We start from the raw sequence: 26,354 nt of genomic DNA, 5'->3' as shown, positions 1-26,354 counted from the left end.
TACATAAAACATTGACAACTTTACTTGCGAGGCCCATTGGTGTTCACGGATCGGACCGAGTCATACCCGACCCGATATCTGCTTTTTTTTCCTCCTCTTATTCTCGATCCTACGGCGGCGAAGTAAATGAACTCTAAAACCCTCGTGGCCTGGGCGCTCGAGAACCTAAAACCCTAACAAAGTAACAAGTTCACCGGCCGTTTGATTCTCCGTTTTTCTCGTCTCTCTGAGTCGTGGTGGTCTGGTCGGAGAGATGTCGAAGAAGGTGTCGGCTCTGGATATGCCGGACGTCCCGATGGGGCAGCTCCCGGAGCACCTTAATCGCCAGCGGACTCGCGTCACTTGCAATGCTGATGCCCCGATCCATGTAAGGCTTCCCTTAGCGTCTAATTTGTGCCGATTTTTCCTGCCTTATACGTATATTTGAACGCTTAAGAAAACAATAATTGTGTAATCCTTTCACCTGAATCATCCTTTAAGAAGATAAATTTACCGAATAGATATTGGTTTTCTTGCTCAAGAGACAAAATTGGGTTTTTTGTTTCTTTGTGCATCATTTTTTGGTGATGTATTATGGCTGTATCGCTGATTTCTTTTTTATTGTGAGACATATGAAGACAGATGCTGTTCACTACTCTGGTGCGTATTCATTGATGGGAGTGGACAACAGTATGGGACTAGAAAAATTCTCCAAAAACTTTAAGGTTGAAATTGTCAGGCTGAGTGAGGACGAGATTGAATTTGATATGATTGGCATTGACGCTTCATTGGCAAATGCATTCCGGAGGATTCTCATTGCTGAGGTATAGTGATATCTTGATCCTAATATTGTTGGCACTTTCAAATTTATGAAGAAACTATAACCTTTTTTCAGTTTTCATTTCAATTTAGACATGCAACCAAGTGTTATTTGCTTTCTGGTCTATATTTTATGGTTGTACTAAACGTAATGTTCATTCTGAAAGTTTAATGGTTGTTTTCAATTCCCTTTTTTCAGATCCCTACTATGGCTATCGAGAAGGTACTCATGGTAAATAACACATCTCTAATAGCAGATGAGGTGCTATCCCACAGACTTGGCCTTATTCCGCTTGATGCTGACCCGAGACTATTTGAGTACTTGTCAGGTCTGTAGATATTTTTTTTTAAAAAAAAAAATAGTGAGATATAAACTCGCTTAATGCTTCTGGATGCATTATATTTGCAGAAAATGATGTGCCAAATGAACGGAATACTATTGTCTATAAGCTGGAAGTATCGTGCAAAAAGGATAGTCCCCGCAATACAGGTAAAGTTGTCTCAAATCATTAATCATATTGTAGTTAAAGGATTTTTTTTTTTATCATATGAGTTTGCATTGCAATAAATTCTCATAATCAAGCATTTCATGAATACTTGCTACTGAATCCCTGCTTGCATATTCTCTCTTCACAGATTAAGTTCATGATGCTTTCATAGTCTGCTGTCAATCTTTTTCTTTGGATTTCAATTCTGTTTATTTCCTTGTTATCTTTCATTTTGCACTGTGCTCTTATACTTTCATGACTGTCTGTGCCCAGGTGCTTAGATGCTTTACTTATCTTGATGGTCATTTTTAACTTTTTTGCTAACCCTACACTCTTTGTCTTGATTTACCAGTTAAGACAAATCAATTGAAATGGCTACCAAATGGCAGTGAGCTTGAAATGGCTACTCTTGACAAATCTGCAAAAGTGAAAAGTTATACCTCATTCAGCTGCAGCCAAGATTCTTTGCCGGAAATATCAAAGAAACCACTAGGAGTAAAGCACGATGATATCATTATTGCGAAACTAGGGCCAGGACAGGTATTGTTTCCATTTTGTGGGATGGCAGACAGCCTTCTTTTTTACAGTAAATTTTTACTTTTAAACTTATTACATTATATCGTGGTTATGTAAAAGGAATTACATGAAAATGTGATACTTTTTGATACTAATTATAATATTGTGATTCGATTTTGTGTTCTAAATTTGTCTGATTGCGGAACCAATAATTGTTTCTATCTCTTTTTACATTTACATTTAATATAAGAGAAATTTTATGAATATGATATATTATATGTTTCAAAATTTTATGAATATGGTATATTGTATGTTTCAATTTGACAATTGGGTTATATAATTAAACAAGTTGAATGGATTAATGATAATTACATTTATGAATGGTAAGGAGAAACAAAAAACTCTATTTATGAATGGTGTACTGAATGTTGTGAATGCTAGTCTATTGGATAACATTCATAAATGGTGAACAAATAGTTGGGTGAAATGGCAAAGTAGCAAATAAGCAACAATTGCATTGCTTTATATAAACAATATTTCCTCATTTCTAAGAACACTTTGCTGCCAGGCAATTGAGCTTGAAGCACATGCTGTCAAAGGCATTGGCAAAGTTCATGCTAAGTGGTCTCCTGTGGCTTCAGCATGGTATCGGATGCTCCCTGAGGTGAAATTTGAAGTCTGTTTTTTTTAAGTTGCATTGGTGGTAAGGTCATGCTTATTAAGATATATTTCCTATTAGGTTGTACTATTGACAGAAGTAAAAGGCCAAGATGCTGAAAAGCTTGTAAATAAATGCCCTGTCAATGTTTTTGATATCGAAGACCTAGGACACGGTTAGTAAATTTTGTTCCCCTTTCTTCTACATGTTTCACTCCTATATGTTGATATGACTGGCATATTAGTTCACCTATTGTCTATATGGATTGCTTTTATTGGTTTTAGTTTATCACCTTAAAGAGTGCTCAAGAAGATTTTAGTTATTTTCATTCATCGCTAAGCAATGCTAGAATTGTTGCATAGAAGAAACTATAGAAAAGGTTAAAATCCAGAACATCCATAGTCACCTCACCTCAATCTTGAATACTTCGAACTCTTGTTTTTCTCATCTCCTTGTTTTTTTTTCAGCTGCAGATAAGCTTTTGTTGTTATTTTTTTAATTTATTACTGCAGCATTAAATTTAGACTCGCTCATCAAAGCCATCTACCAACTAGGGATTTATTTGGTATTAAGCTATTTTCTTTGGCATCTAGTGTACCATAACAATGTTAAGGCCATTGTCCACCTTCAAATTGTTGTCGAATAACAGTTTTCCAATGACTCCTGCCTTCAGCAAATTTATTGCAAAAATAGGTTAACTTTTCTTTTTTAAATAGTATATGTTACTTAAGTTGCTTCTGTTGTCTTGTTTCAATCTCTTAACTTTATAAATTGTTATCGTTGTTTGGAAACAATTCCCTCCCATAAACCCACTTCTCTTCGAATTACCGCGATACAAGTTTTTATCTATTCTTTGCAGTATAGCTCTGTGTTCTTTTCACTTAATAAGGTAATAGAACCATTTAAATTTCTTTTTTTTTTGCTTCTAATTATTGCTCGGAGAAGAAGGTTTCAGTAGGTTGCAATACATTTAGTGTCACTTGATTCATGTGATTACTGTACTTGTGTGCAGGCGACAAGAAGGCAATCGTAGCCAACCCTCGCGCTTGCACATTATGCAGAGAATGTATCCGCGGGGTAAATGAAGAACTGGTGGAACTAGGTCGTGTTAAACATCACTTTATCTGTAAGTCTTTCGCTTAGCATCTCCAGTTTGTTGTAGCATTGGAAATTATGTAATAACTAACCAGCTTTGCAAGTCACACACTACACTATTCTTCCATGAAGATGCACTGTTTTCTGACCAACTTTTTATCAGTGTTTTCATCCAACTTATCATGCCTTGCTTCTGGCAGTTACTATCGAATCTACTGGAGCTTTGTCACCAGAAGAGTTATTCATTGAAGCTGTGAAAATCTTGGAAGAGAAATGTGACCGTCTGCTATCTGAACTATCTTAATTTCTCTTCCTCTCTTTTTTCTTGTTTTTTTTTAATTATAAATCCTGTGTCTGATGTGAAATCTAGAATATTTGAGTAAATTAGTTCGTGTTCTTCCCACATACCAGAGCACAGAAACTTATATTTAGTATTGTGATATCAAGCGTTGTGCTTAATCTGTGGAGAATTGTGTTTTTTTCCTATCAATTATTTGTCAGGACGGTTTTCAACCAAAGTTCAAATCTCAATCAGGGCACCGTACATTTGAGAGTTTGAGAAATTTACTATGTTTAAAAAAATTTATAACGTTTTATGGGGCTGAATTGGGTTTTTCTTTTTTTAACAAAGATAAAAAATGACTTCTCTATCTGGATTTAAGGTAAACAAGAAATAGCATCTCAAAGTTTGAGATTGACGCTCTCCTCTTCTCTCTGAGTCTCTGTCCAAGTAAACGTAAGTTACTACAGATCGAGACCGTAGTAACGTAAATTTAGGGCTTTAACATAAACTTCAAAACACGTCCTCGACAGCTAGCGATGTTTCCCTGCTCCAATCTCAAGTCGCCACGTGGCTACGTAGTGTAGCGGAAGCCGAAGCCCGTAACGAACTCAACCGCCGACTCCCCTCCCTGCCTTTTTAAATTTCGAACCGTCTCGGCGAATGGCGATCTCGCTTGGCAAGACGAAGAAGACGACTCCAACTCCGAAATGGCAGATCTCGCTCGCCTCTCCTTCCTCCTCCTACTCTCAATTTCCTCCCTTCTCTCAGTGTCCGGCCTCGAGTTCCACGTTGGCGGCCCGCGAGGCTGGGTCATCCCTGCCGCCGTCGAAGAGCCTGAGTACTACAATCGCTGGGCGATGCGAGAGCGCTTCCACGTCGGAGATTCCCTCTGTGAGTTAATTCATTTCTAGTTCCAAGGTGTCCCGATCCATCTCACATATTCTTTGATTAGATAGTTTGAGGTCTTTTATTGTAGTTCCAAATGCGATGGTTTTTGTAAGAGCTTCGATTGTTTGATCCAAAAATTTTAATTCCAATCTCAGTTTATCACCAATTGGAATACGATTTGAGAGAAAGGGATCTCGCCATTCATCTCAGAGATCCAAATGATCTCTGTAGTTAGATTTTTTAAGATGATCTTATAGATTTCAAACATGTTGTTTCCTGTAATGACTGAATTATTTGAATCCGGAAACTTTTGCTTCCCTCTCGATTAATCACCAATTTGCATAAAGTTTGAGAGAAAAGGTGAAGAAAACTCCCGATTCATCTCAGAGATCCAAATGATTCGATTGTTTGACCTGTTTTTCTTTCCCTTTCCAGATTGCGAGTATGATAAGTTCTGCAAGACACGATTTTTTTATCCAGATATCTTTTTTCTCATCCCAATTTATCCATTTTGAATACTATTTGTTCGGAAAAGGCTTTACATCCCCTGCTTCATCTCAGAGATCCAAATGATTCGATAGTTTAATCTGTATTTTCCTCTTTATCGTTCTAGATTTCAAATATAAGAACGACTCAGTGGCGGTGGTCAACCGGGAGGCCTACGGAGAGTTGAAAGCAGTGATTCGATTGTTTGATCTTCTTTTCTTTCCCTTTCCAGATTTGGAGTACGATGAGTCTGTAGGAAGTCAATTTTTTTATCCAGATTTTTTTTCCCATCCCAATTCATTACCAATTTGAATACTATTTGATTGGAAAGGGGAAGACATCCCCTGCTTCATCTCATAGATCCAAACGATTCCATCGCTTAATCTGTATTTTCTTCTTTGTTGTTCTAGATTTCAAATACAAGAACGACTCGGTGGCGGTGGTCGACCGGGAGGCCTACGGCAAGTGCAGCGCAGCAGATCCACTTGTCTTCTTCGACAATGGAAACACCACCTTCCGCTTCGATCGCTATGGCTTCTTCTACTTCATCAGCGGCTCGCAGGGGCACTGCGAGGCCGGGCAACGCCTCATCGTGCGAGTCATGGTGCACCCTGCCACCTCCACCTCGTCCGGCAGCCCGGCGCCCGCTCCGGCCAATAGAGGATCGTCCGGCTCACGCTCAGGTTCAGATTCCGGGTTCGATTCAGGTCCGGCCAAGTCCGGTTCCCCTCTCGCGATTCATGCCGGTTTAGGTATGGGGATGGGAACTCTTCTCACTGCTGCGCTGTTAGTTTAATTAGAAGATGTAGTTGGTAATCCAAATTCTTCATCAAATTATGTCTAACATGATCCTCTGACATCCCTTCTTTAGGTCCACAGAATGGTGTTCTATCAACTTCTAAATGCTGTTAGCCTAATTTCCTCTTACTCGCTGTTTATTGTAATCCTAGATTTATCGACTATCAATGGATAGCTTGCTGTTAGCATTCGTATTATAAAAAAAATATGATTTTTATAAGCTGTACAAGTTTCAAGTCTGTTCATTCTTACTCCTTCCATGAGGCAGTCAATGACCGTCTTGCAATTAAATTTCGCAAGTGCACAAAGTCTTCCATACTTAACTCTCCAGGTCTGGCCTGCGTTTTTATTCAATAGAGAGGGCTTATGCGAAACATTGCCAAGAAGATGTAACATGTGTAGTTGCGTACTCTGACTGTTCGACCGATGCTGCCTAAAGCAGATTCAATTTATTCGTGTGTTCCTTTCAAGAATATAATAATGGCGCATTTGATTCGTATGGAATAAGCATTCCTACGTTTAGTTGCAGAAATAAATTTATAATTATACTGATTTCATAGCGATTATGACTTGCTATATGGCAATTCACCTTAGGCAAAGGTGGAGATGCTGGTTCGATATTTGCTGAGATAAATTTACAATTACGTTTGTTGTTCAATTTTTTTTTTTTTAATTTTACATAATTTGTGTTTACAAAGATATACCATGTAAAAATATATAGAAATAATCGTGACAAAGCACTCAAAAATAATAAAAATTAATAAAAGTTCAGAATTTTAAATTTATCATAATTAATCAGAGAAAAATTCATATATATATATTTTTATACCAGCTGTTATATTTTTAAAAGGAATAAGTTCGTTGTTTTCCCCATTTCTTTTTAAAGAATTATATTATATAGATTCGGTTTCGGTCCGTTAGGGTTTTCTCTGGCAACCGAGCACTATAAATGCCAGACGTTGCTGCCGTCTCAGAGCGTTCCATTGCCGAAAAGCTCACGCCGCCTCTCTCCCAGCTGAGACATGCCTTCTCTCCTCTCCGACCCTCTTTCCTCCGAGGGGCTCAAGAAATCGAAGCATAAGAAGGCGAAGGAGCAAAGCTCCCCCTTAGAGCAGGAGGACATAGGTAAAATGAAGATCAAGAAGAGCAGGAAGAGGAAAGCCGACGAGGAGGATAAGAGCGACATCGTGACTGATTCCTCGCCGGAGGTTCCTGAGAAGAAGAAGAAAAAGCCGGAAGCTAATGGTCTGGCAGTCAAAAAGCTAAAGGGCGAGGAGACGGTTGAGCCTGAGAGCGGTAGCGATGTGGACGACCCGAATGCCTTGTCCAATTTTAGGATCTCGAAGACCTTGGTGGAGACCTTAAATTCGAGGGGCATAAAGGCCCTGTTTCCCATCCAGGCCATGACTTTCGATCTAATACTCGATGGGTTTGATTTAGTAGGTCGTGCGCGGACTGGTCAGGTTGGTGTTGTCTTGCTTTTTATTCTTTGCATTGCCCGTTATCTAGCTGTTCTAGTTCATGCTCTTAATAGTGGCAACCAGGTGGCAATACCATATAGTCTCTGTTACTGTCATCAACCTTTATGTTTCTTTGAGCTTATCTGTTATTGAGCTCTCAATTGTTGTTCTTCCTGACATTTACGGGCTGTACTGGATATGATAGTAATTCTTTTGTATGTCCATAATTATAGGGAAAAACGTTGGCTTTTGTTTTGCCTATGTTGGAGTCATTGATAAATGGAAGGATCAAGGCTTCAAGGAAGACTGGCTACGGAAGACCTCCAAGTGTTTTGGTACTACTTCCAACTCGAGAGCTTGCAGTTCAGGTATTCCAAATTTAAGCTTTATTTACTATCTTTACCATGCAAATTTCCATGATTCTTTATCCTATAACTTGATTGGTTTGGATTATCCTTACAATAAATCCAGGTACACTCAGACTTTGAAGTCTATGGTGGCGCAGTAGGGTTATCTTCATGTTGTGTGTATGGTGGAGCTCCTTTCCGTGCTCAAGAATTGTCCATAAAGAGAGGGGTTGATATTGTAGTTGGAACTCCAGGACGTGTGAAAGTAAGCCTTTTTACTAGATGTTCATAAATTCTTCTGCTCAGTGAAGTAAGTTTTTTATTTCCTGTCTTTTTTACAGGATCATCTAGAGAGAGGAACTCTTGACTTGAGAGCTTTAAACTTCCGTGTCCTTGATGAAGCAGATGAAATGTTGAGAATGGGTTTTGTGGAGGATGTTGAACTAATTCTCGGTATGAGTAGTTTTCACTGCTTTTCAACAATTCTCTTTCGTTTGTGTGTGGCAAAAGGATCTCAGAGATACATTTAATAGTTGATGTTCTGTGTTAGGCCTTCCCTAATTATTGATTAGTTTGATCCAGTTGTAATATATGTTACTTTCATTTCTGAAGTATGCTTCACCTAGTAAATCTCATGCTTCACATAATATTTACTGAAGGTTTTTGTTTTCATGTTTTGCAGGTAAAGTTGAGGATGCTAGCAAAGTTCAAACACTTCTCTTCAGTGCTACCTTGCCTGATTGGGTGAAAGAGGTATAGATTCATAATAATGTTTTCTCTGTTTTGTGTAATTTTGCACAGGGACATAAGCCATTTTGCAAATATTGTGGCATGCCTTGCTGCATGTTTGCATTTCTATAATTGTGAACCATCTTATCAGCTCATTATCACTGTTAGAAATTAGTGCCTAATTTTCTTGCCTAATGTTAATGATTATTACTTGGTTGTAAATGCTTCTTTAACCTTCCATATTCTTCGGCATGATACCTTTTCCATTGCTCCCAGATTTCAGCAAGATTTCTAAAGGCAGATAAGAAAACAGCTGATCTTGTTGGCAATGAGAAACTGAAGGCTAGTGCCAGTGTTCGACATCTTGCTCTTCCTTGTTTAAAATCAACAAGACAACAAATTCTTCCTGATATTATCCGTTGCTATAGCAGGTTGGTAATTTTATGGTTTTACCTTTTTGTTTGATTCATTTTCTTTGTTATGATCTAGTTTCTAAAGGACATTGTTTAACTATTCACAGTGGTGGGCGAACCATTATTTTCACTGAGACAAAAGAATCTGCATCTGAGCTTTCTGGATTATTACCTGGGTCAAGAGCATTGCATGGAGATGTAATGCAACAGCAGCGAGAAGTATGCCCTTTACGATAGGACATCACTTTTTCATAACCATATAGTGTCTACATGAAAGTCATTCATTAATATCTTGAATTTGATGTTATGCAGGTCATTCTAACAGGATTTAGGTCAGGCAAGTTTTTGGTTTTGGTTGCAACAAATGTTGCAGCACGTGGGCTTGACATCAATGATGTGCAATTGATTATACAGGTGCAGTTGATCATCTCCTGAAATCACTTACCATTTAGTATATTTGACTTTGTTAATAGAGATACATTTTTTGAAATTAATTACTTTTTCAGTGTGAGCCCCCACGTGATGTTGAAGCTTACATTCATCGGTCTGGGCGAACTGGAAGGGCTGGTAATCTTTTTCAAAGCTTCACCTTGTTGATTGTTTTGAGTTCTTTTTTTGTGACAAAGTGTGCTAAGAAATGTCTCTTTCAGGCAATACTGGTGTTGCAATTCTGCTTTATGAACCGAAATATAAGTTTAGTGTTTCCAGAATTGAAAGAGAGTCAGGTGTAAAGTTTGAGCACATATCTGCCCCTCAGCCTGCCGATATTGCTGAATCAGTTGGATCTGAAGCAGCCAATGCCATTTCAAGTGTCTCCGACAGGTAAGCTGCTATATCTTTCCTTGTTTTTCAATGGTTTTTTGGGTAGGTAATATTAAGCGTCATCTAACTATGGGGTTGCTTATAATGCAGTGTTATTCCAGTTTTTCGTTCACAAGCAGAGGAACTCTTGAACTCTTCAGGATTACCGGCTGTAGATTTGCTAGCAAAAGCACTTGCTAAGGCTGCTGTAAGTTACACATCTTGCTTGTCGAAGTGATAGAATACACATCTTGCTTGTCGAAGTGATAGAATCTTTGTGCGATACGAGAAACTTCCATTTTAATGTTTGTATCTATTGCAGGGGTTCTTGGATATAAAAAAGAGGTCACTGCTTTCATCTTTGGAGAACTACGTGACTTTGCATCTTCAGACAGGAAACACTATCTATTCACCATCGTGGGTGCTGAACGTTTGTTTATGTTTTTCCCCTTTTGAATTCGATGGCCAAAAGTTTGATTACTGAAACTAGGGAGGGCTCTAGATTGAGCCATTGCACAGTCGACTGTTGAGCTATCATTACATACGAATTTGTTAGATCAAATGCATTTCTAACCTCCTTGTTATCATGGATTTTGTCAGATTTGTTTTCAGCGTCTTAGGAAGATATTTGCCCCAAGAGAAGGTCCAAAATCTCGAAAGCGTCTCGATCACTGCCGATAGTTACGGCGTAGTGTTTGATGTGCCTGCTGATGATGTCAATGAATTTCTCGAAGGTAAAGGTTTTTGTACCCTTCCACTAGATGAGGCAAAGAAAACCTTGCCGAAGCTGCTTCGGCGGGTGAAATAAATTTTGCTTTGCCGGAATGCATCCGGTGATGGATATAGACGTTCACTTTTTAGTGTTTATTCCCAACACTTTCCTCTTTCTCATGCAGTTCAAGACAAGGCTGGCACTTTCACTGTCGAGGTCCTGGAAACATTGCCTCCACTGCAAGATAGGTATCACAAAGGCCCCAACTCAGGGCGAGGAAGGTTTGGTCGTGGAGGTGGTGGTTTTCATGGTGGACAACGTGGTGGCGGATTCTCCAGTGGTAGAGGTGGCAGCAATCGTGGCGGAAGAGGTCGTGGAGGTGGAGGCAGGAATAACTTCTTCCAGAGGAATTGAAAGATACAGTTGTTTCAATCCCAATTTTGTAGCTGGGAATAGTCTTTAGTTTTTCACACGAATTGAAAGATACATAGTTGTTTCAACCCCAATTCTGTGGCTGGGACTGCTAATGGCTTTCATATTGTATTTGGATACTCCAAACATGTTGTTTCGTCTTCTAATTAATATTCATTTATAGTTCTAATTCTGTTATAACTTCGCTTTATATTTGGAATTTTGCATGTTTACTTGAATCGTATTCTCAATCATTCTTAAAACCTATAGCAACACTCTGCTCTCGCTTCCTTTTTGTGCTTTTCTACTATTCCGGCCATCAATCTCCTGATCTTCCTCTTACTCCATTGGGGAAGGGCGGCGAATGAAGCGGAGATGCGGCGAAGGCAGAAGAGAACATGGTTTCTATCTGCCGCCTCGTGGTGTTCGTGTGATGATGAAGGCCGTCGGCATTTGCGGCAGTGATGTTCACTGTCTCAAGGTTAGGTTTCCTCGTAGGGTTCTTAATCTCGTCTAGTTCATCCACGGAAGTATGATTCAAGTTTTGCCCTTTTCTCTTAATCTTCCGATATAAAGATACTACTTACAGTATGCATCGCGTTCCCCAGAAGTGGGAAAATCGACGTCAAGCATTCTAAGTCAGTGCTCGCGGTGAGGTTCAACCTCCAGATGTTGAGAGATTGTTCAATTTTAGTGGCATTTTGTATTGTTGATCTGATAAGAATTCTTCTGAGATGTTGCATCAAATATGGTTTGAGCGATCTGACAACTTATGAGTCGGATTCAAAGTTAGAACCTTCACTTGAAACTTTGACTTCGTTTCAATTCAAAGATCTTACTAATTAAAAAAAAAATTGTTGAAATATTTTCGGGTCTAATTTGATTGGGTTGCGGGTTTCTAAAGACTTAGTGATTTGTGCGTGCCGCGTCCCTGCACGAATCGCGTTGTTTATCGTGTCCCAATACTCTGCTAAAGACCAGGAGGGGAAAAACCTTTTTCGCCGCCAAAGCTCCATGGGAGGAAATGGAACCATCGTCGCTTCTTCTGGTCCCCAAGAACAAGAAGCTAAGCTCAGCTACTTCCTCCAATGGCTACAGGTCTGTCCCTCCCCTCTCTTTCTCTCTTTCGCTAGCTTAATGTTTTGTAAAATATCTCGTTTTGCAATCGAATGGTAGGCCAACGGAGGAGAGCTGCGAGGCTGTAGTATCCGTTACTGCGGACCCGAGAAGGGCTTCGGTATATACTCCACCTCTGGCAATAATGGTGATGGTAATAATCTCGAGTTCTCATCTAGGGTTTAAGCGAACTTGTGTAGGGATTCTGATCTGAAACGAATTTGCAGGTATCGTCATGGTTGTTCCGCTTGATTTGGCCATCTCGCCCATGAGAGTGCTCCAGGACCAATTCGTGGGTCCTCGATGTAGGGCCTTGTTCGAGGAAGGCGACGTCGATGACCGTTTTCTGATGATGGTGTTTTTGGTGGTGGAGCGATTGCGTCCGAACTCAGTTTGGAAGCCGTGAGGACTCAATCTATCATTAAAAAATTGACTTTTTTTAACTGAAAATAATCCACCTTTTCTGTTATTGATATTCTTTTCGTATTTGGAAAAACATGTTCGTAGTGAATTTCTACATAAGACACGAGATAAAGTAGCATGTGTTTTCTCAGCGTGTATGTGGCTTTTGTTGCCTGATTTAGGTTCCATTGCAGGTTTTTTGACTTGCTTCCGAGCACCTTTGGGAGTACCCTATGGTTCTCAGAAGATGAGCTTGCTGAATTGAGAGGGACAGCCTTGCACCGAGCCACATTGGTCCAGGTACTTGAATGTTATACACGTCATTAAATTTCTAGAAATTAGAATTTAGATCTCTTGGTTATATAGGACTGTTTCTTTGACTGCAGAGGAAACAATTGCTAGCATTATTTAATGACAAGGTCCGAAGCCTAGTTGAAGAGCTTTTGCATTGTGACGAAGGTTTTGATAGGTGGGTTAGACGGTTTGAATTGGAAAAAAGTTAGACTTTCCTTCAGTAGATTTTTGAAGCATGCAAGATTTACATAGTACTCGTATAGTACTCAAGACTTGAGATTATACTATAGTACTCAACCAAATACATGTATATATGGTGCATACTCATAATTATTATAGATGCCCTCAATTTTATTCAAAGTTCAAAGCTCAACTTGGTAACTATTCAATGCCTCTCTTCTTCCTAAACCTTCTCTGTATGCTACACTATGGCAATAATTTTCGTGAGCGTAATCACCTTTTTTTTTGCTACAATTATGGCAATAGTTTTTAGATGAATCTTGAAAACACATAAAATATTTTGATTATTGCATTGATTTGACTTTGGAGTCTTCTTAAACTTCTATAAATTTCATGGATAAGATGCTTATATGGTCAAATGTAGTTAATAGGTTCTTGTTTCTTCTTGTTAGCCACTTCTGGTTTCCATCTCTTATTTTTCTTTCAGTAAAGTTTTTGTTATATGAATTTTTTAATCATAATAATGATATTCAATTGGCCACTAACAGTTGTTTCTTTCTAATGAACATATGTGCTCTCTACTAAAATATCCACACAAAATTGTTGTTTATATTTTTGCCAGATTAACTAGGGATGCCTAAAAGCTGTGTCAAAATTTTAGTATTATCTTTTGGCTTTGTTCTTTGAATTTCTTTCTGTGATTTGACTTCGCATAGTTCTAATGTTCAGTATCCTTTAAACTTTTTGGCAGAGCTACCGAAGTGCGATTTGAAGATTTCCTTTGGTATGCATTTTAAGATTCTTATATGATGTCACTATTTTTTTTTATACTCGGACTTAAAACATTTTTATGTTGTTGCTAAAGTACAGGGCAAATTCCATATTCTGGACTAGGGCTCTGAACATTCCATTTCCTCATTCTTATGTATTTCCTGAGCCAGTCAAGGTGCTAGGCAATAATTCTTCACTTAATAGCAGTGAAGTGGGTACTAATCCATCTGAAATTCCTGGTAAAACATCTGTCCATGAGCAGAATGGGAAAACTGAGGTGTTAGTTGCTTCTAATACATTTTATGCTCTAGGAAAAGAATGTGCAGTTATTATGTACTTTTTTTTTTTGTATTTCACTACAGGGGGTGCTTATGTTAGATGGTGTTAAGGATCACGACAAGGCTGATGAAACTTCAAAAAATAAAGGTTCAGAGACTGTCTGGGTAGAGGGGCTTATTCCTGGAATTGATTTTTGTAACCATGGTATGTGAAAATCCCAAATTCTATCAGTGTTCTGAAGTCAAGCATAATGATCTCTGTGAAAAGATTTTATGAACACTTTACTGCATTCACTGCTTACAACATATACTGGAGTTTACTTTCTTGTTTGTTAACCTTACTTATTTTCCAAATGGTTGCATAGTATAAACTATGAATTGCACAAGACTACCATAACATTCGGAGAGTTTTTATTGCTGTGGTTTTTTCAAGTTATTTACACACTTGTATTATTATTATACTCTTGTTCAATGCTGCAAAATTAGTATGATGGCAACCTTTGCACATTTTTCTGCTTAATTGTTTCACGTGTGAATATTGTCTCCTTTCAGGTTTGAAGGCAGATGCAACGTGGGAGGTTGATTCCACTGGAGATGTGACTGGAATTCCTGCCTCAATGTATCTCACACTTGGTAAAGTGCCATTTATATGCTAATATAGCTATTAAAGCTCCATTAAATTTTTGTCTTCGTAATTTTGTAATATTTAAAGTTAATTTGCTCTCTTTCTCCTTGCTTACTAACTGAGATTTGTTTTTTTTTCCGCAATCTGGGCGTGCAAACCATAATGCATTAGAAAATTTTATATTTCTTTCACAAGTTGGTAATAACTAATAACCGGCCCAGTATTTATCTATTTGACATCTGATCATTATTTAATTTTCTCCGTCTTTGCCAAAGCTGATCAGCAGAACTTTGAAGATGGGAAAGAGATATGCATCAGCTATGGTAACAAAGGCAATGAGGTAAATAGTTTCTGTTAGGCAACAAGGTAATGCTTTATCTGTTTGATGCCATGTTAAATTGTCTTTTCCATTACTACTATTCTCTTAAATCGCTTTCAATTATCTTAGCTAGACTTTTTGTGGTCTCCTTTTATATCTTACACCTCAACTTTATCTGTTCCACTTGATTTTGAACATGTTCATTCATGTATCTCATGTGCTTTGTGTGTGTTTAAAACTTTTTCTTGAATGAAAATGTTAAAAGTTAGAATACAGTGGTTTTTTAATCAGATTGAACAATCTTCTGTTCTGACTTTACCGAATCAATTTCTTTCCTTTTATATGCAAACTAGCAAATTTATAATTTGGTCAGCATTGTTGTTTACTTGCAGGAACTGTTGTATCTTTATGGATTTGTTCTTGACAACAACCCAGATGACTTTCTCATGGTATAGAAAATTTATTAGTATATTATGCAGCTAAATCTTATCCAAGTTACTTATTCTCTTGTCAAACTTCTCCATGCCGCTTACTTACTTTATTTAATAATGCTGTTGCGTTTTAACACATTTTTCCATAGACACATCATTTTTGCTCGTTTATGCTTTCAGGTCCATTATCCCATGGAAGCATTACATAATGTTCCATTATCAAGTATCAAAGCAGGGCTTATAGAAGCTCAGGTATTCGAGATCCGATGTAAATTTCCTAGAATGCAGGTTATGAATAGCTTTCTTATGAATGGCATAACTAGGAAACCGCCCTTAGTTTAAACTGCCTTATTCCACTTCATTAGTTACAAATCATGATTACATAATCTCTAATACTTGTGACTACTCATGCTGTATCTTAGAGGAGCCATAATCTTCATGTTTTGGAATCGTTACTGGCTTCCTAGCTTGAGTCATGCCAGTTGTTATTAAGATTTTAATAAAATATGTTTTATTTTTGGGAAAAATAAATGGACGTTCAGTATCTAAAAATTGGCAAATTATTGGATTCAATCTCTCCAATTTTTTTTGTTAAATTTCTTCACAAGCTATCAAGAAAATGTAGCAAATTTTATTCCCTTGTTGTCTGGTGTATCTTCTGATTTGCTTACGATTTTGTTCTTACCTGCAGAAAGTTGAACTTAGATGTCTCCTACCGAAAAGTTTACTTGATGATGGTTTCTTCAGTGAAAAATGTCAAGACAGTACAAAAAGTCTGGCTGGCCAGACCTATAACTATAGTTGGAGCGGAGAGCGTAAAGTTCCTTCATATTTGAGCAAATTAGTTTTTCCTCAAGAGTTTCTTGTGGCTTTACGGACGATTGCAATGCAAGAGCATGAGCTTAGGCAAGTTACTTCGTTACTAGAAGAGGTAATGATATAATGACGGAAACTCTTTGGTTTCTTCTTGTTGTGCAATTAACTGAGGACAGAAAGAGCGCAGAGGTGGACGAAAAAAATCTGTAGAAAAAGGATAAGGAAAGTATTTCTTAGTCTATGTTCCCTTTTGACCGTTTTAGAGAAACAGAAAGAGGGAGAGAAACTTAAATTTTAACTTCTTATTTAAAGTCAAAAATAGATTTGAAAACCTAATAATTTTGAATATTTTGATTTGAAAAATAAATCATTGGTTTCTATTAGCCTTTGATTCCATTTCCTCTTTTCCGTTGGTAGCTTGGCACGGCTGGAGAGGAGAGACAACCATCTGATAAAGATGTTGAAGCAGCTGTATGGGAAGTATGTGGGGATTATGGAGCGTTGGAGCTGCTTGTTGAACTTCTCCGCATGAAGTACTCTAAATCTTACTCTACATTTTTTTAGCTTTAACCATGGTTTAAATCATTGTTGTCAAAATTGGGGTTGGAATCGTTATTGAATAGTTTCAACCTTTTTTTTCTTGATTTTCTTAGTAGCATATTATCATCTCTTGTAATTTTCTATTACGAATACGCTTAGCAGTTGTAAATTCTCAAATTTGCACCTAAATTTTCTTCTTATATTTGTTCTCCTCTTGTGTTTACAAGATTGACAGAACTTGAGGAGGGATCCGGAACAGAAGACTGTGATGATGAAATCCTCGCAAACTCAGTCACAGAGCTTCAAGATTTTGAGAGGTATGCTGACCTTATTTCGAGTGCATCACGATTCACCTCAAGTATTAATTATCAAATACGAGCTCATTCAATTATCATTCATCAGTTTGACTATAATTTGCCTCTGGAATTCAAGATTCCGCCAGCTCGAATTTTTTGAATAGAGAGTTCTTTCTTTTAGCACTTAGGAGCTCTGGTTGATGACACACTCGCCACTTGTACTCCCGCTTGATGGAAGATACAAATTATTGGCTTGTGGATGATATCATTCCGCCAAACCTCACAAAACCTTTTCTGTTGGGACATTACAGAACCAAGACGAGCACGACAGAGGAGAAGTCGATGACAACGATGAGCAGAACACGGCGGTCTTGCGTGGTGTATAGAAAAGGGCAGAAGCATCTCACACGCCTCTTTCTGAGAGAAGCTGAACAAGCTCTGGAGTTGTGTGCAGCTGAACATTCATAACTCCCAATCCCCGCCCAAGTTGCAGAGATGCTGCAAGTGCAATCCAATGAGCTACTGCTTCACATAAAGATTAAACTCTTCTTTTTCCCCTTCATTCTAGATATGTGAACGTCAAAATATAGCTGTGATGATCTCCTAGTGATCTGTATACTTAATTGAATTATGAGTCGTTTAAATAAAATTCAACTAACTATCAACGGATTTTGTGTGTTAAAAATAGCAAAATTTTGAATCATTTCCCATTTAAAAATATTTTATAAAATTTTCGAATCGTCTTAGAATAAAAATACTTAAATTACTTAAATGATAGTTAAGGGTGACGATAAGGCATTTTAAAAAACTATCAGAAATCGCGCGTGCAGTGCACGTGCTTTTTGGCAGCGATATATCTGACCCCATCCGCCGCCCGGCCACTAGCATCTGCCATTCGTGCAACGGAAGAAGCCCCGGCGACGACGAATAAGATGCTTGTGCTTCGTCCGACGTGCTCTCCTTCGCCCTACTCGGTGTCGTGTTCTCCGCCGCGGGGGACGCTGCTCTCCTCCCTCGTCCCCACCCCTCGTCGGCGTCCCCTCCCTTTCGTCGTCGCCTGTGCTGGCCAGCCTGAAGTACGACGGATCTGTGAAGATGACTACCACTCCACTGTTCGATCACTCAACTCCCGTGGTCGCCACAAACCTAGAAAGTCTCTCGGCCAGGTAATGGCGTGTTCCGTCAAAAAGGAAGACGAGAAGGTTGCATCCTTATATCTTTTAAGGATTGAATCGATTTTTTCCCCTTATTTTTCAGCATTATATGTTGAACTCGAGTATAAATGAGGAGCTTGTTAATGTCGCTGGCGTTGGAGAAGGAGATGTGGTGCTCGAGATCGGCCCGGGAACCGGTGCTTTGACCAATGTTCTGATAAATGCCGGAGCAATGGTGGTAGCTGTCGAAAAGGTTGGGAACTCTTCGCTTTTTGTGACTTTAGTAAAATATATAGATGTTGTCTCTTCGCTTATTGTGGCTTAAAATGCTTTGGTATCAGCATTCACTGAATATAATTAACCCTTAAGGAGTTTTCATCGTTCATTTTCATTTAATCTCATATGTAAATCCTAAGTCAATTGAACTGGGATTCAGCTGAGTCTTTCTCTAATCAGCTAACCTCAATTTTACAATTCATCAGTTATATATATGATTATCACACGTAACCCATGAACTCATTGAGCCTGTAAACAAGCTTCTTTGGAGCATAAGAAATTAAGAATGATCATATTGGCGAGATCGTAATAGAGGTTGTTCACAAGCATATAAATGAGCATGCTCTACACAAGTTGTGTACATTCATCTAAACAAGCTGCTCCTCTCAATTGCAACCCTATTGTATTTGTTATATGCATGCATATATCTATGTACATGTACGATATGCATGCATATTTTGTATTCGAAGTTATACTGTTAGAATGCTTTGTTTGTTTGCTATCATCTTCAAACCCTTTCTTCAATATCTTAAATCAGATTTTTCAGAGTACTTTGTGGTGTTGATAATCATATTATTACATTTTTTTGTCAATATTACCATTACTGTTCTGTTTCAGGATCCACATATGGCCCTTCTCGTTCAAGAAAGGTTTAATTCTACTGACCAATTATTGGTAATTCTGATTTACTTTTCACTTTTTAGAATATATCTCTTGAAAGTTGTTCGTCTTATTATTCTTTCCATTGTTATTTCTTTGGAGATGTCCATCATTGTCTTCCTATAGTGACCCAAACCTTTGTCAAAACTTGAACCAATGTTGCATCTGTTTCTGGACAACTTTTATCAAGTGAGATGAATATTTGCCTCTGTTGTTTGCTCACCAGATCTGCTAGAAAGTTTCTGTTGGCTTACCTATGCATAGCCACATAGGTTGGAACCCTTTAACTTAGATGAACAATTGGAGATATCCTGTTACTCTGAGTCTTTTGAAGTCTTGCCTTTGCAAGATGATGAACATTCATGACTCATGGATCGCCTAAAAGCTGTTTTTCTGAATATTTAGTTATTAACACTCTTTGAGACAGGCCATAAATGGAATTCAAGTTTCTAGTTGTTAAGATAGATCCTTGTACATGGCTTTCAACTTAGAACTAAACGGACTCCTAATTAGGAATCGTTCAGTTCAGTTTTCAGTTTCTCATTATGCTTGAAGGTTTTGATTCAATTAATCAAACTGAATGCCTATGAGATGGAAATGGAACCACAAATCACTCTTGATGTAGCTATCAATATTATTTGATAATGACCAAATCAAATTCCTTAATGAAAAACATGATTTCGTATTGATTCTCTAACAGTTCTATAATTGGCTGAATTTCTTGTTGGTTAAAAAATTGATTACAATTGATGAATGCAGAGTTCTAAAAATCAGAGATTAATATATCTTATCAAACTTCTATTGAGAATGTAGGTTCTGCAAGAAGACTTCACAAAATGTCATATATGTTCACATTTAACTTCATTTTTGGAGAAGAATCATATGGAAACAAGACCCACATCCGCAAAGGTTATGATATTTAAATGCTTCTGACGATTCTTTGTTTTTTGATAATGTATATCATGAAAATCTCTGATAATTGATTGGAAAGCCATTCTTGGCATTTTCTTTTCTCTTTGCAGGTGGTTTCAAACTTACCTTTTAATATAAGTACTGAAGTTATAAAGCAGCTTCTTCCAATGGGTGATATCTTTTCTGATGTTGTCCTTTTGCTTCAGGTAAGTTCTGAACATATTTGCAGCACTTAAAAACCTCTTGTAGCTTTTTATTGCCTTGGGAACTCAAAAATGTATCCCCTATATAAATTACCAACTCGTTTTTGCTCTTCAATTTATTTCTTAGGTTGATGAATGATCTTAAAAATGCTCATAATACTGCAAAAGCATACTATGAATTGTGTTTCGTCATATTTCTACTGCCTCGTCTTGAGTTTTCATCAGAAACTTAGCGATTTTCAACCAATCCATCGTGGATACTGTAGTAAACAATCTCTAATTGCCTGAAGCTAAAGGCAAAACATGTGCAAAATTTTTGATTCTCTTTAAGAAAACTTATCTACGTCTTTTATCCTAGTACTGTGACTACTACGTTGTTTTGAACTAATTGCATAATTTGTAGGAAGAAACTGCATCTCGTCTGGCAGATTGTTCCTTGCGGACACCAGAATACCGGCCTATTAACATTTTTGTGCAGTTCTATTCAGGTATGTTTTCTCCTTTTTTTCTTTCTCCGAAGTGGATTCAGAAAGTTGGTGTTTATGAAAGCAGTGTATTTTTATGTTGAGATAATTAAGAGATGCACTTCGTTAGGCATGCAAGCTAGTCAAAAAAAAAAAAAAAGGAAAGAAAGAAAATCTGAAATAGACTGGAACAGATTATGGCTTTGGGTCCAGCTAACAAGCTTAAGCTGGGTTCAAGTACATATTAACTGAGATATGGTTAGGCTTTGCTAATAAATTAAGCACCACCCAGGGTTGAGTTCGGATTTTAGAAGATTGTGTGGACTGACAACTCAATGCTTTAGGTTCACTTGGTGATCTACCAGTGCCTTAATTTCATGACTCCAGTCTACATTGCTGTTACTCCAAGTAACTTTTGTCAGTTACTGAACTTGATGGGCCTATGACATCCTTAAAAATTTATCTTACCTTGAATTGTATTTATATTTTATAATCAATTCATCATTATTTAGTTTCTAACAAAAGAGTACTGTCATCTTGGTACAGATCCAGAGTACAAATTCAAAGTTGAAAGAACTAATTTTTTTCCTCAACCTAATGTAAGTTCCTCATCTCAATATCTTAGAAGCTTACTACTAATATCTTTGCGTTTATCATAATTTGATTAGTGTTTCTATAGTAGATTCAACTCGACCTATATTGGAGCCTTTTTTAGATCATCATTAAAACACTTAATAATGCCAATGCAAAAAATGAATTGCTTAATAAAAAGGCAGCCTACTGTACGAAGCTCCAATCAATGCAGGGTCTATTGTATACAACCTTATCCTGCATTGCAAGAGATTATTTCTGCTAATTAAATTTGTGACCACCAGTCACAAGGCAACAACTTTACCGTTACACTAAGGCTCCCCTTCAATGAATTGCTTAATGCAAGAAAAATTAAATTCTAATATTATGTGTAAAAAAATATGTATAACTAAAATATATTAAGACATTCTTAATGCACAAATATAAAAAATCTAAACATCATAGTCATTCAATGCAATATAGTCTTCAAGACTTAAAACCATGTATTTTTTAATTTTTTAATGGTACTCTTTCATTACTATTAGTGCCATTATAATTTATTGCTACATAAAATTTCTTGGAGTAGATTACTCCTACTAGTTAGTATGGGGATCACTGACGAGTGATTGATTTTGTATATAATTGAATTTAGGTAAATAATATATAACTACAGATTGGTTGGGTCAGATTAATTTATATTTGAAACTAGATATTCATATCAGACTCAACATCTAAATTCATTACATTTTAATTCTTTGGTTGGATCAGATATCATAAGCGCATCTTATCATTTATGTTAATATAAACTATACAAAATAATATAAAATTTTATTTATATATATTTAGAAATAATTTTACATAAGATTAATTAATCCTTTTTAAAAGTCATGTTATGCAATACAAAAATATTATTGAAATTATTAAAATAAATTGAAGTTGGTGATCCGTATATGTTTGGGTGATCTTATATCATTTTTGAATCATGCTTTTGATTGAGTTAGATTGTGTTGAACGTATACATTGTTAGCCTGGTGCACAACTTGAAATGCCTAATGCTTTGAGCTTGCAATGATGAATCTAGTAGGTTTCTCCTAAGTATTTTCATTGACACCAGAAATCAAACTTGATTTCGTTTCTTCTAAATTCTGTAGAAAAATAAATCTGTTTTGAGTCTCTTCATCAGTGTCTACCAACATATTTCTTACTCCTTTGCTATTTGACGCTTTGCAGGTTGATGCTGCCATTATTAAATTTAGACTAAAGCAAAGTGCAGAATATCCCTTGGTTACTTCACGCAAAAGCTTCTTTTCAATGGTTTGTTTGCATTCTTCTACCTTTTCTGTTTCCTTTCTTTCCAAATCATTTTTCCAAGAACGTATGGTTGAGCTCCAAGATTACTGATCACACACACACACACACATATTCTTCTATAATATTAAGAGCTTATTTGACTCAAATCAGCTACTATCTGATCATAGTAGAACTGGGGAAAGAAAGAAAGCTGAATTGATTTTATGATTCCATGATCAATCTACTTTTTTATTTGTTTACTCTTTCTGAGGGTTTGATTTTATTGACGCAGCTTATGATCCTTTCATCAAAAGTTCTGGTAGTTCTCCTTGATAGATTTTTTTCCCATCATAGTGCATTTGGTTCGCCAAATGGAATAGTTATTCTGTGGAATGGAATAGACAAGAAATAGAATAAGAATTAATGTTCCTTGGTTTGGTTTGTAAAAGAATAGATATGGAATAACTATTCGTATGATTTATTTGTAGAATTTTATAAAGGATAAACAATAAATGGTTTTCACAATGATATAATATTTTACGTGACTCACCTTGTCTAATCTACCTACTCAGCTCAAATGGCACCTCATCCGGTTGGTCTGCCTTCCTAGCCTAGGCCTGTCCTGTTTCAAACAGGTTGACCATTCCAATCATCCCATTGAGCTCTCAAGGTCTGGTTGGCCCATTTCACTCATGAGCTCATCTACCTTGTTGGGGTTGTTTGGCCAATCTGGCTCAATCACCCTGCTCCGTCAACTGAACCATTGTTTGACAATTGGTCTGGTTCAAAATATATATATATATATATTTTGGAAGGCTAAATAGAGTAAAATATGTATTATTTGAAGAATGAAATGATTTGAATTTTTATCTTATAAATAATAGGAAATTACAATTCCCATAGAATCAGTATAATCTAAATTTGTTTTTGCAATTAAACATAGGAATGCTTATTCCATTTGAATTTATAAGGAATATAACAACTATTCCTACAAACCAAATATATTGCCAAAAGGAATATAAAAAGTTTCCTGTGACCTTTCATCTGTTTTCCTAGATAAGTTCTGCTTTCAACGGCAAGCGCAAAATGCTGCGGAATTCACTGCAACACATATCTCCATCTGATCAAATTGAGGCTGCTTTAAGCAGCATCGGTCACCCAGTCACAGTATGTAAATACACATGTTACCTCTTGTGCCTTTTTTCTTCTATTTATCTTCTGCTAATGCTTTGCATAAACCCTGTTTGCACTCTCTTGAATAAAAATGCAGGCCAGACCTGGAGAGTTAACTATGGAAGACTTTGTTAACTTGCACAACTTAATTGCAAAAGTTTAGCTACGTCAACCTTGTTGACTACCAATGCAGGTGCCTCCTGGCATAAAGACGGCCACACCTGATGGTTGCTTGCACCTTCATGACATCAATTCGAAATACGATAAACTAGGTTTAACTTTGTGCCAACCATTGATTGCTACATGGAAGAGTAAGCGAATGAGCTGATGCTGCTGTTGCCATTTACTTCATCTCGAAAACCTGATAATGATTTGCCATTTGTTTCTCAGGGTTTGTGCAAGATCACCATTCCACATGGCGAGTTTTCAGATATAGAAATTAGCAAGGTGAAGTATATGCCGTATCAAATGGGTAGAATAATGTTTTCGTAATCCTCCCCAGTTGATATGGTAAACTCAAAGTCTGATCTTCCAGGCGAAAAAAAAAATATTATCAATAGGTGCTGAAAGAGCATGAGGAGAGAGAGATGTCTCTGGTCTGGAATGGAGGGAAGAAGAGTACTTTTCAGATGTATTTTGTTTATTTAGTTATTTTTAAATCTCAAAGGTAGTGCGTCAACTACACTTGATTCAGAATTGTTAGAATTAATATGGCTTGGTGATGGTCATGATGTTTATTCTAACTACTAAATGGCTCAGAATACACGGAGAGAAATCAATTAAACATTTAATGAAATCCTTCCGCTTAAGTACCTAATCAACTCTCCTTCATACACAAGCATGATGCTTGTTTTACAATGTTGCCAATTACCCTTCAACTTGACTAGCTGATAATCTCTTCATACTTAAATCGATCGTGGATTCATCAGAATGTGTTCCGACTGTAACCTGTAGTTGGTAGTCGACTGTGAGATTGAAAAGGCTTTTATGAACTGGTAGTCTCATCAAGAACATAAATGGAGAGACTGATGGTTGCAGCTTTGATACTTTGATAAAATTGATCGAAAACCTAAATACTGGCTAGGTCTGTAACTTGCAGTTCTCCAGCGTGAAGCCTAAACAGAATATTTCTTTTGCCCAAATGGAAAATAACAGCAAGCAGTTCATTGACAGTCAATTTTAGGATTACAACAAACAGCAAGAAGAAATTGATATAACACCATTTTCTAGACTAGTGAAGAAATGTCACCGGTCATGTTGAACATAATTTGATGAAGAATTTAGATTACCAACTACATCTATTAATTAAACCAACAGCAAAACAGTGAGCAAAGTTCCGATCAGCAAACCTAAACCTGCATGAATCGTCCTAGGCGAATCGGACTTGGCTTGGATTGAGCCTGAGCCCGAGCCAGAGCTGGACGATCCTCCAGTGACAGGGGCGGGTGCCGGTGTTCCGGACTCGCCAGAGGTGGCAGGGTGCACCATGACTCGCACGATGAGGCGCTGCCCGGCCTCACAGTGCCCTGGGGTGCCGCTGATGAAGTAGAAGAAGCCGTAGCGATCGAAGCGGAAGGTGGTGTTTCCGTTATCGAAGAGGACGAGTGGATCTGCCGGGCTGCACTCGCGGTAGGCTTCCCGGTCAACAACCGCCACCGAGTCATTCTTGTATTTGAAATCTAGAACAACAAAGAAGCAAAAGAACAGATATAAGTATCGAATCGTTTGGATCTCTAAGATGAAGGGGGCGATGTGTCTTCCCCTTTCCAATCAAATAGTATTCAAATTGATGATTAATCGAGAGGGAAGTAATTAAAATTTTCAAGATTCAAACAATTCAGTTATTGCAGGAAACATCGTCTCGAAAATATATAAAAGTATCTAAAGAAAATGAAACTACAGAAATCATTTGGTGACGAAAACACACCAAACTATCGAATCACAAGATCTGCGAGATGAATCGGGAGTTTTCAAATCGAATCCAAGTCAGTGAAATACCCGAGATGGAAGTATAATAAAACACATCAAACTATCGAATCATAAGATCTCTGAGATGGATTGGGAGAGTTTGGAAATAGAAATCGAACGAACTCACAGACGGAATCGCCGACGTGGAAGCGCTCTCGCATCGCCCAGCGATTGTAGTACTCAGGTTCATCGACGGCGGCAGGGACGACCCAGCCTCGGGGACCGCCAACGTGGAACTCGAGGCCGGAGACTGAGAGAAGGGAGGAGATCGAGAGTAGGAGGGGGAAGGAGAGGCGAGCGAGATCTTCCATGGCGGAGTTGGAGGCGTCGTCTTCTTCGTCGCCTCAAGCGTGATCGGTTCGAATTTAAAAAGGCGAGGGAAGGGGAGTGGGCGGTTGAGTTCGTTACGGGGGGATTCGTCTTCCGCTTCAGCTACGCAGGCACGTGGCGTCTTGTTATTGGAGAATTGCGGAGTGGAGAAACATGGCCAGTTGTCGAGATCGTGTTTTGAATTGAATTTTTTGTTGAAGCTCTGAATTTGAAGTCACTCTTGACAAAATTCCAAAGATAAAGAGAAGTTAAATCAGGATTAGAACAATAAATTTTGACGGTAAATTACCCAAAAAATCCCCAACCCCAATTTGAACTTTATCCCTAGCTGAGAAAATATTTATCATCACTCTTCCTGACAAGATGAATTTATATGTTTTAACTCCCTGGTAAGGACCAAAGT

The 26,354-nt window shown here is 37.7% G+C and overlaps 6 protein-coding genes across 8 annotated transcripts; 5 read left to right on the top strand and 1 right to left on the bottom strand.

Moving 5' to 3' along the window:
• The first annotated feature begins 119 nt into the window (after nucleotides 1-119).
• Nucleotides 120-4,014, top strand: LOC122025741 (DNA-directed RNA polymerases I and III subunit rpac1-like). Its single transcript, XM_042584609.1, has 9 exons — nucleotides 120-367; nucleotides 618-803; nucleotides 998-1,127; nucleotides 1,208-1,288; nucleotides 1,639-1,826; nucleotides 2,371-2,466; nucleotides 2,542-2,635; nucleotides 3,473-3,586; nucleotides 3,756-4,014. Exons 1-9 carry the CDS (start codon nucleotides 254-256, stop codon nucleotides 3,857-3,859), a joined length of 1,107 nt encoding a protein of 368 aa, XP_042440543.1. The 5' UTR covers nucleotides 120-253; the 3' UTR covers nucleotides 3,860-4,014.
• A 531-nt stretch (nucleotides 4,015-4,545) lies between these two features.
• LOC122022844 lies at nucleotides 4,546-6,066 on the top strand. Its single transcript, XM_042580957.1, has 4 exons — nucleotides 4,546-4,729; nucleotides 4,882-4,953; nucleotides 5,340-5,404; nucleotides 5,469-6,066. The coding sequence occupies exons 1-4, from the start codon at nucleotides 4,546-4,548 to the stop codon at nucleotides 6,006-6,008; spliced, it is 861 nt and encodes a 286-aa protein (XP_042436891.1). The 3' UTR covers nucleotides 6,009-6,066.
• Nucleotides 6,067-6,924: 858 nt separating this feature from the next.
• LOC122022711 (DEAD-box ATP-dependent RNA helicase 7-like) lies at nucleotides 6,925-11,081 on the top strand. The gene is made up of 14 exons (XM_042580784.1): nucleotides 6,925-7,473; nucleotides 7,704-7,838; nucleotides 7,942-8,082; nucleotides 8,159-8,270; nucleotides 8,500-8,570; nucleotides 8,823-8,977; nucleotides 9,067-9,178; nucleotides 9,272-9,373; nucleotides 9,466-9,526; nucleotides 9,610-9,781; nucleotides 9,872-9,968; nucleotides 10,083-10,177; nucleotides 10,361-10,494; nucleotides 10,657-11,081. The coding sequence occupies exons 1-14, from the start codon at nucleotides 7,033-7,035 to the stop codon at nucleotides 10,884-10,886; spliced, it is 2,058 nt and encodes a 685-aa protein (XP_042436718.1). The 5' UTR covers nucleotides 6,925-7,032; the 3' UTR covers nucleotides 10,887-11,081.
• Nucleotides 11,082-11,640: 559 nt separating this feature from the next.
• Nucleotides 11,641-17,616, top strand: LOC122022712. Its single transcript, XM_042580785.1, has 17 exons — nucleotides 11,641-11,671; nucleotides 11,788-11,981; nucleotides 12,060-12,153; nucleotides 12,227-12,401; nucleotides 12,596-12,701; nucleotides 12,788-12,870; nucleotides 13,627-13,659; nucleotides 13,746-13,923; nucleotides 14,009-14,129; nucleotides 14,477-14,557; nucleotides 14,825-14,889; nucleotides 15,261-15,317; nucleotides 15,480-15,551; nucleotides 15,991-16,230; nucleotides 16,533-16,648; nucleotides 16,883-16,972; nucleotides 17,263-17,616. Exons 1-17 carry the CDS (start codon nucleotides 11,656-11,658, stop codon nucleotides 17,417-17,419), a joined length of 1,878 nt encoding a protein of 625 aa, XP_042436719.1. The 5' UTR covers nucleotides 11,641-11,655; the 3' UTR covers nucleotides 17,420-17,616.
• A 224-nt stretch (nucleotides 17,617-17,840) lies between these two features.
• On the top strand, nucleotides 17,841-24,396 carry LOC122025526 (ribosomal RNA small subunit methyltransferase, chloroplastic-like). 3 transcript variants are annotated; one of them, XM_042584339.1, is made up of 12 exons: nucleotides 17,841-18,117; nucleotides 18,209-18,358; nucleotides 19,000-19,056; nucleotides 19,855-19,950; nucleotides 20,064-20,159; nucleotides 20,560-20,644; nucleotides 21,167-21,219; nucleotides 22,421-22,504; nucleotides 23,537-23,647; nucleotides 23,751-23,964; nucleotides 24,044-24,100; nucleotides 24,189-24,396. In XM_042584339.1, exons 1-10 carry the CDS (start codon nucleotides 17,884-17,886, stop codon nucleotides 23,814-23,816), a joined length of 1,032 nt encoding a protein of 343 aa, XP_042440273.1. In that variant the 5' UTR covers nucleotides 17,841-17,883; the 3' UTR covers nucleotides 23,817-23,964; nucleotides 24,044-24,100; nucleotides 24,189-24,396. The 3 variants fall into 3 exon arrangements, with proteins under 3 accessions (XP_042440273.1, XP_042440274.1, XP_042440272.1); XM_042584340.1 differs by having other exon boundaries at nucleotides 23,542-23,647; nucleotides 24,044-24,396; XM_042584338.1 differs by having other exon boundaries at nucleotides 24,044-24,396.
• Nucleotides 24,397-24,958: 562 nt separating this feature from the next.
• Nucleotides 24,959-25,932, bottom strand: LOC122022843 (mavicyanin-like). Its single transcript, XM_042580956.1, has 2 exons — nucleotides 25,749-25,932; nucleotides 24,959-25,332 (listed from the first exon to the last, which is right to left on the bottom strand). Exons 1-2 carry the CDS (start codon nucleotides 25,930-25,932, stop codon nucleotides 24,959-24,961), a joined length of 558 nt encoding a protein of 185 aa, XP_042436890.1.
• Nucleotides 25,933-26,354: the final 422 nt, after the last annotated feature.

Source organism: Zingiber officinale, chromosome 9B, assembly GCF_018446385.1.
Source record: "Zingiber officinale cultivar Zhangliang chromosome 9B, Zo_v1.1, whole genome shotgun sequence".
In the NCBI taxonomy this organism is placed as follows: domain Eukaryota; kingdom Viridiplantae; phylum Streptophyta; class Magnoliopsida; order Zingiberales; family Zingiberaceae; genus Zingiber; species Zingiber officinale.
Note: the sequence above shows the minus strand (reverse complement) of the source record. Positions and strands in the feature narration are given on the sequence as shown.

Coding starts and splice junctions, on each gene's coding strand:
- LOC122025741 (XM_042584609.1), top strand. CDS start 254: ATGTCGAAGAAGGTGTCGGCTCTGGATATGCCGGACGTCCCGATGGGG. Junction 1,128..1,207: donor ACTATTTGAGTACTTGTCAG/GTCTGTAGATAT, acceptor TTATATTTGCAG/AAAATGATGTGCCAAATGAA. Junction 1,289..1,638: donor GGATAGTCCCCGCAATACAG/GTAAAGTTGTCT, acceptor TTGATTTACCAG/TTAAGACAAATCAATTGAAA.
- LOC122022844 (XM_042580957.1), top strand. CDS start 4,546: ATGGCAGATCTCGCTCGCCTCTCCTTCCTCCTCCTACTCTCAATTTCC. Junction 4,730..4,881: donor CCACGTCGGAGATTCCCTCT/GTGAGTTAATTC, acceptor TTCCAATCTCAG/TTTATCACCAATTGGAATAC. Junction 4,954..5,339: donor CAGAGATCCAAATGATCTCT/GTAGTTAGATTT, acceptor TTATCGTTCTAG/ATTTCAAATATAAGAACGAC.
- LOC122022711 (XM_042580784.1), top strand. CDS start 7,033: ATGCCTTCTCTCCTCTCCGACCCTCTTTCCTCCGAGGGGCTCAAGAAA. Junction 7,839..7,941: donor CTCGAGAGCTTGCAGTTCAG/GTATTCCAAATT, acceptor CAATAAATCCAG/GTACACTCAGACTTTGAAGT. Junction 9,179..9,271: donor TAATGCAACAGCAGCGAGAA/GTATGCCCTTTA, acceptor GATGTTATGCAG/GTCATTCTAACAGGATTTAG.
- LOC122022712 (XM_042580785.1), top strand. Junction 12,702..12,787: donor ACCGAGCCACATTGGTCCAG/GTACTTGAATGT, acceptor CTTTGACTGCAG/AGGAAACAATTGCTAGCATT. Junction 16,231..16,532: donor TTACTTCGTTACTAGAAGAG/GTAATGATATAA, acceptor TTCCGTTGGTAG/CTTGGCACGGCTGGAGAGGA.
- LOC122025526 (XM_042584339.1), top strand. CDS start 17,884: ATGCTTGTGCTTCGTCCGACGTGCTCTCCTTCGCCCTACTCGGTGTCG. Junction 18,359..18,999: donor TGGTGGTAGCTGTCGAAAAG/GTTGGGAACTCT, acceptor GTTCTGTTTCAG/GATCCACATATGGCCCTTCT. Junction 20,160..20,559: donor ATGTTGTCCTTTTGCTTCAG/GTAAGTTCTGAA, acceptor CATAATTTGTAG/GAAGAAACTGCATCTCGTCT.
- LOC122022843 (XM_042580956.1), bottom strand. CDS start 25,932: ATGGAAGATCTCGCTCGCCTCTCCTTCCCCCTCCTACTCTCGATCTCC. Junction 25,333..25,748: donor CCACGTCGGCGATTCCGTCT/GTGAGTTCGTTC, acceptor TTGTTGTTCTAG/ATTTCAAATACAAGAATGAC.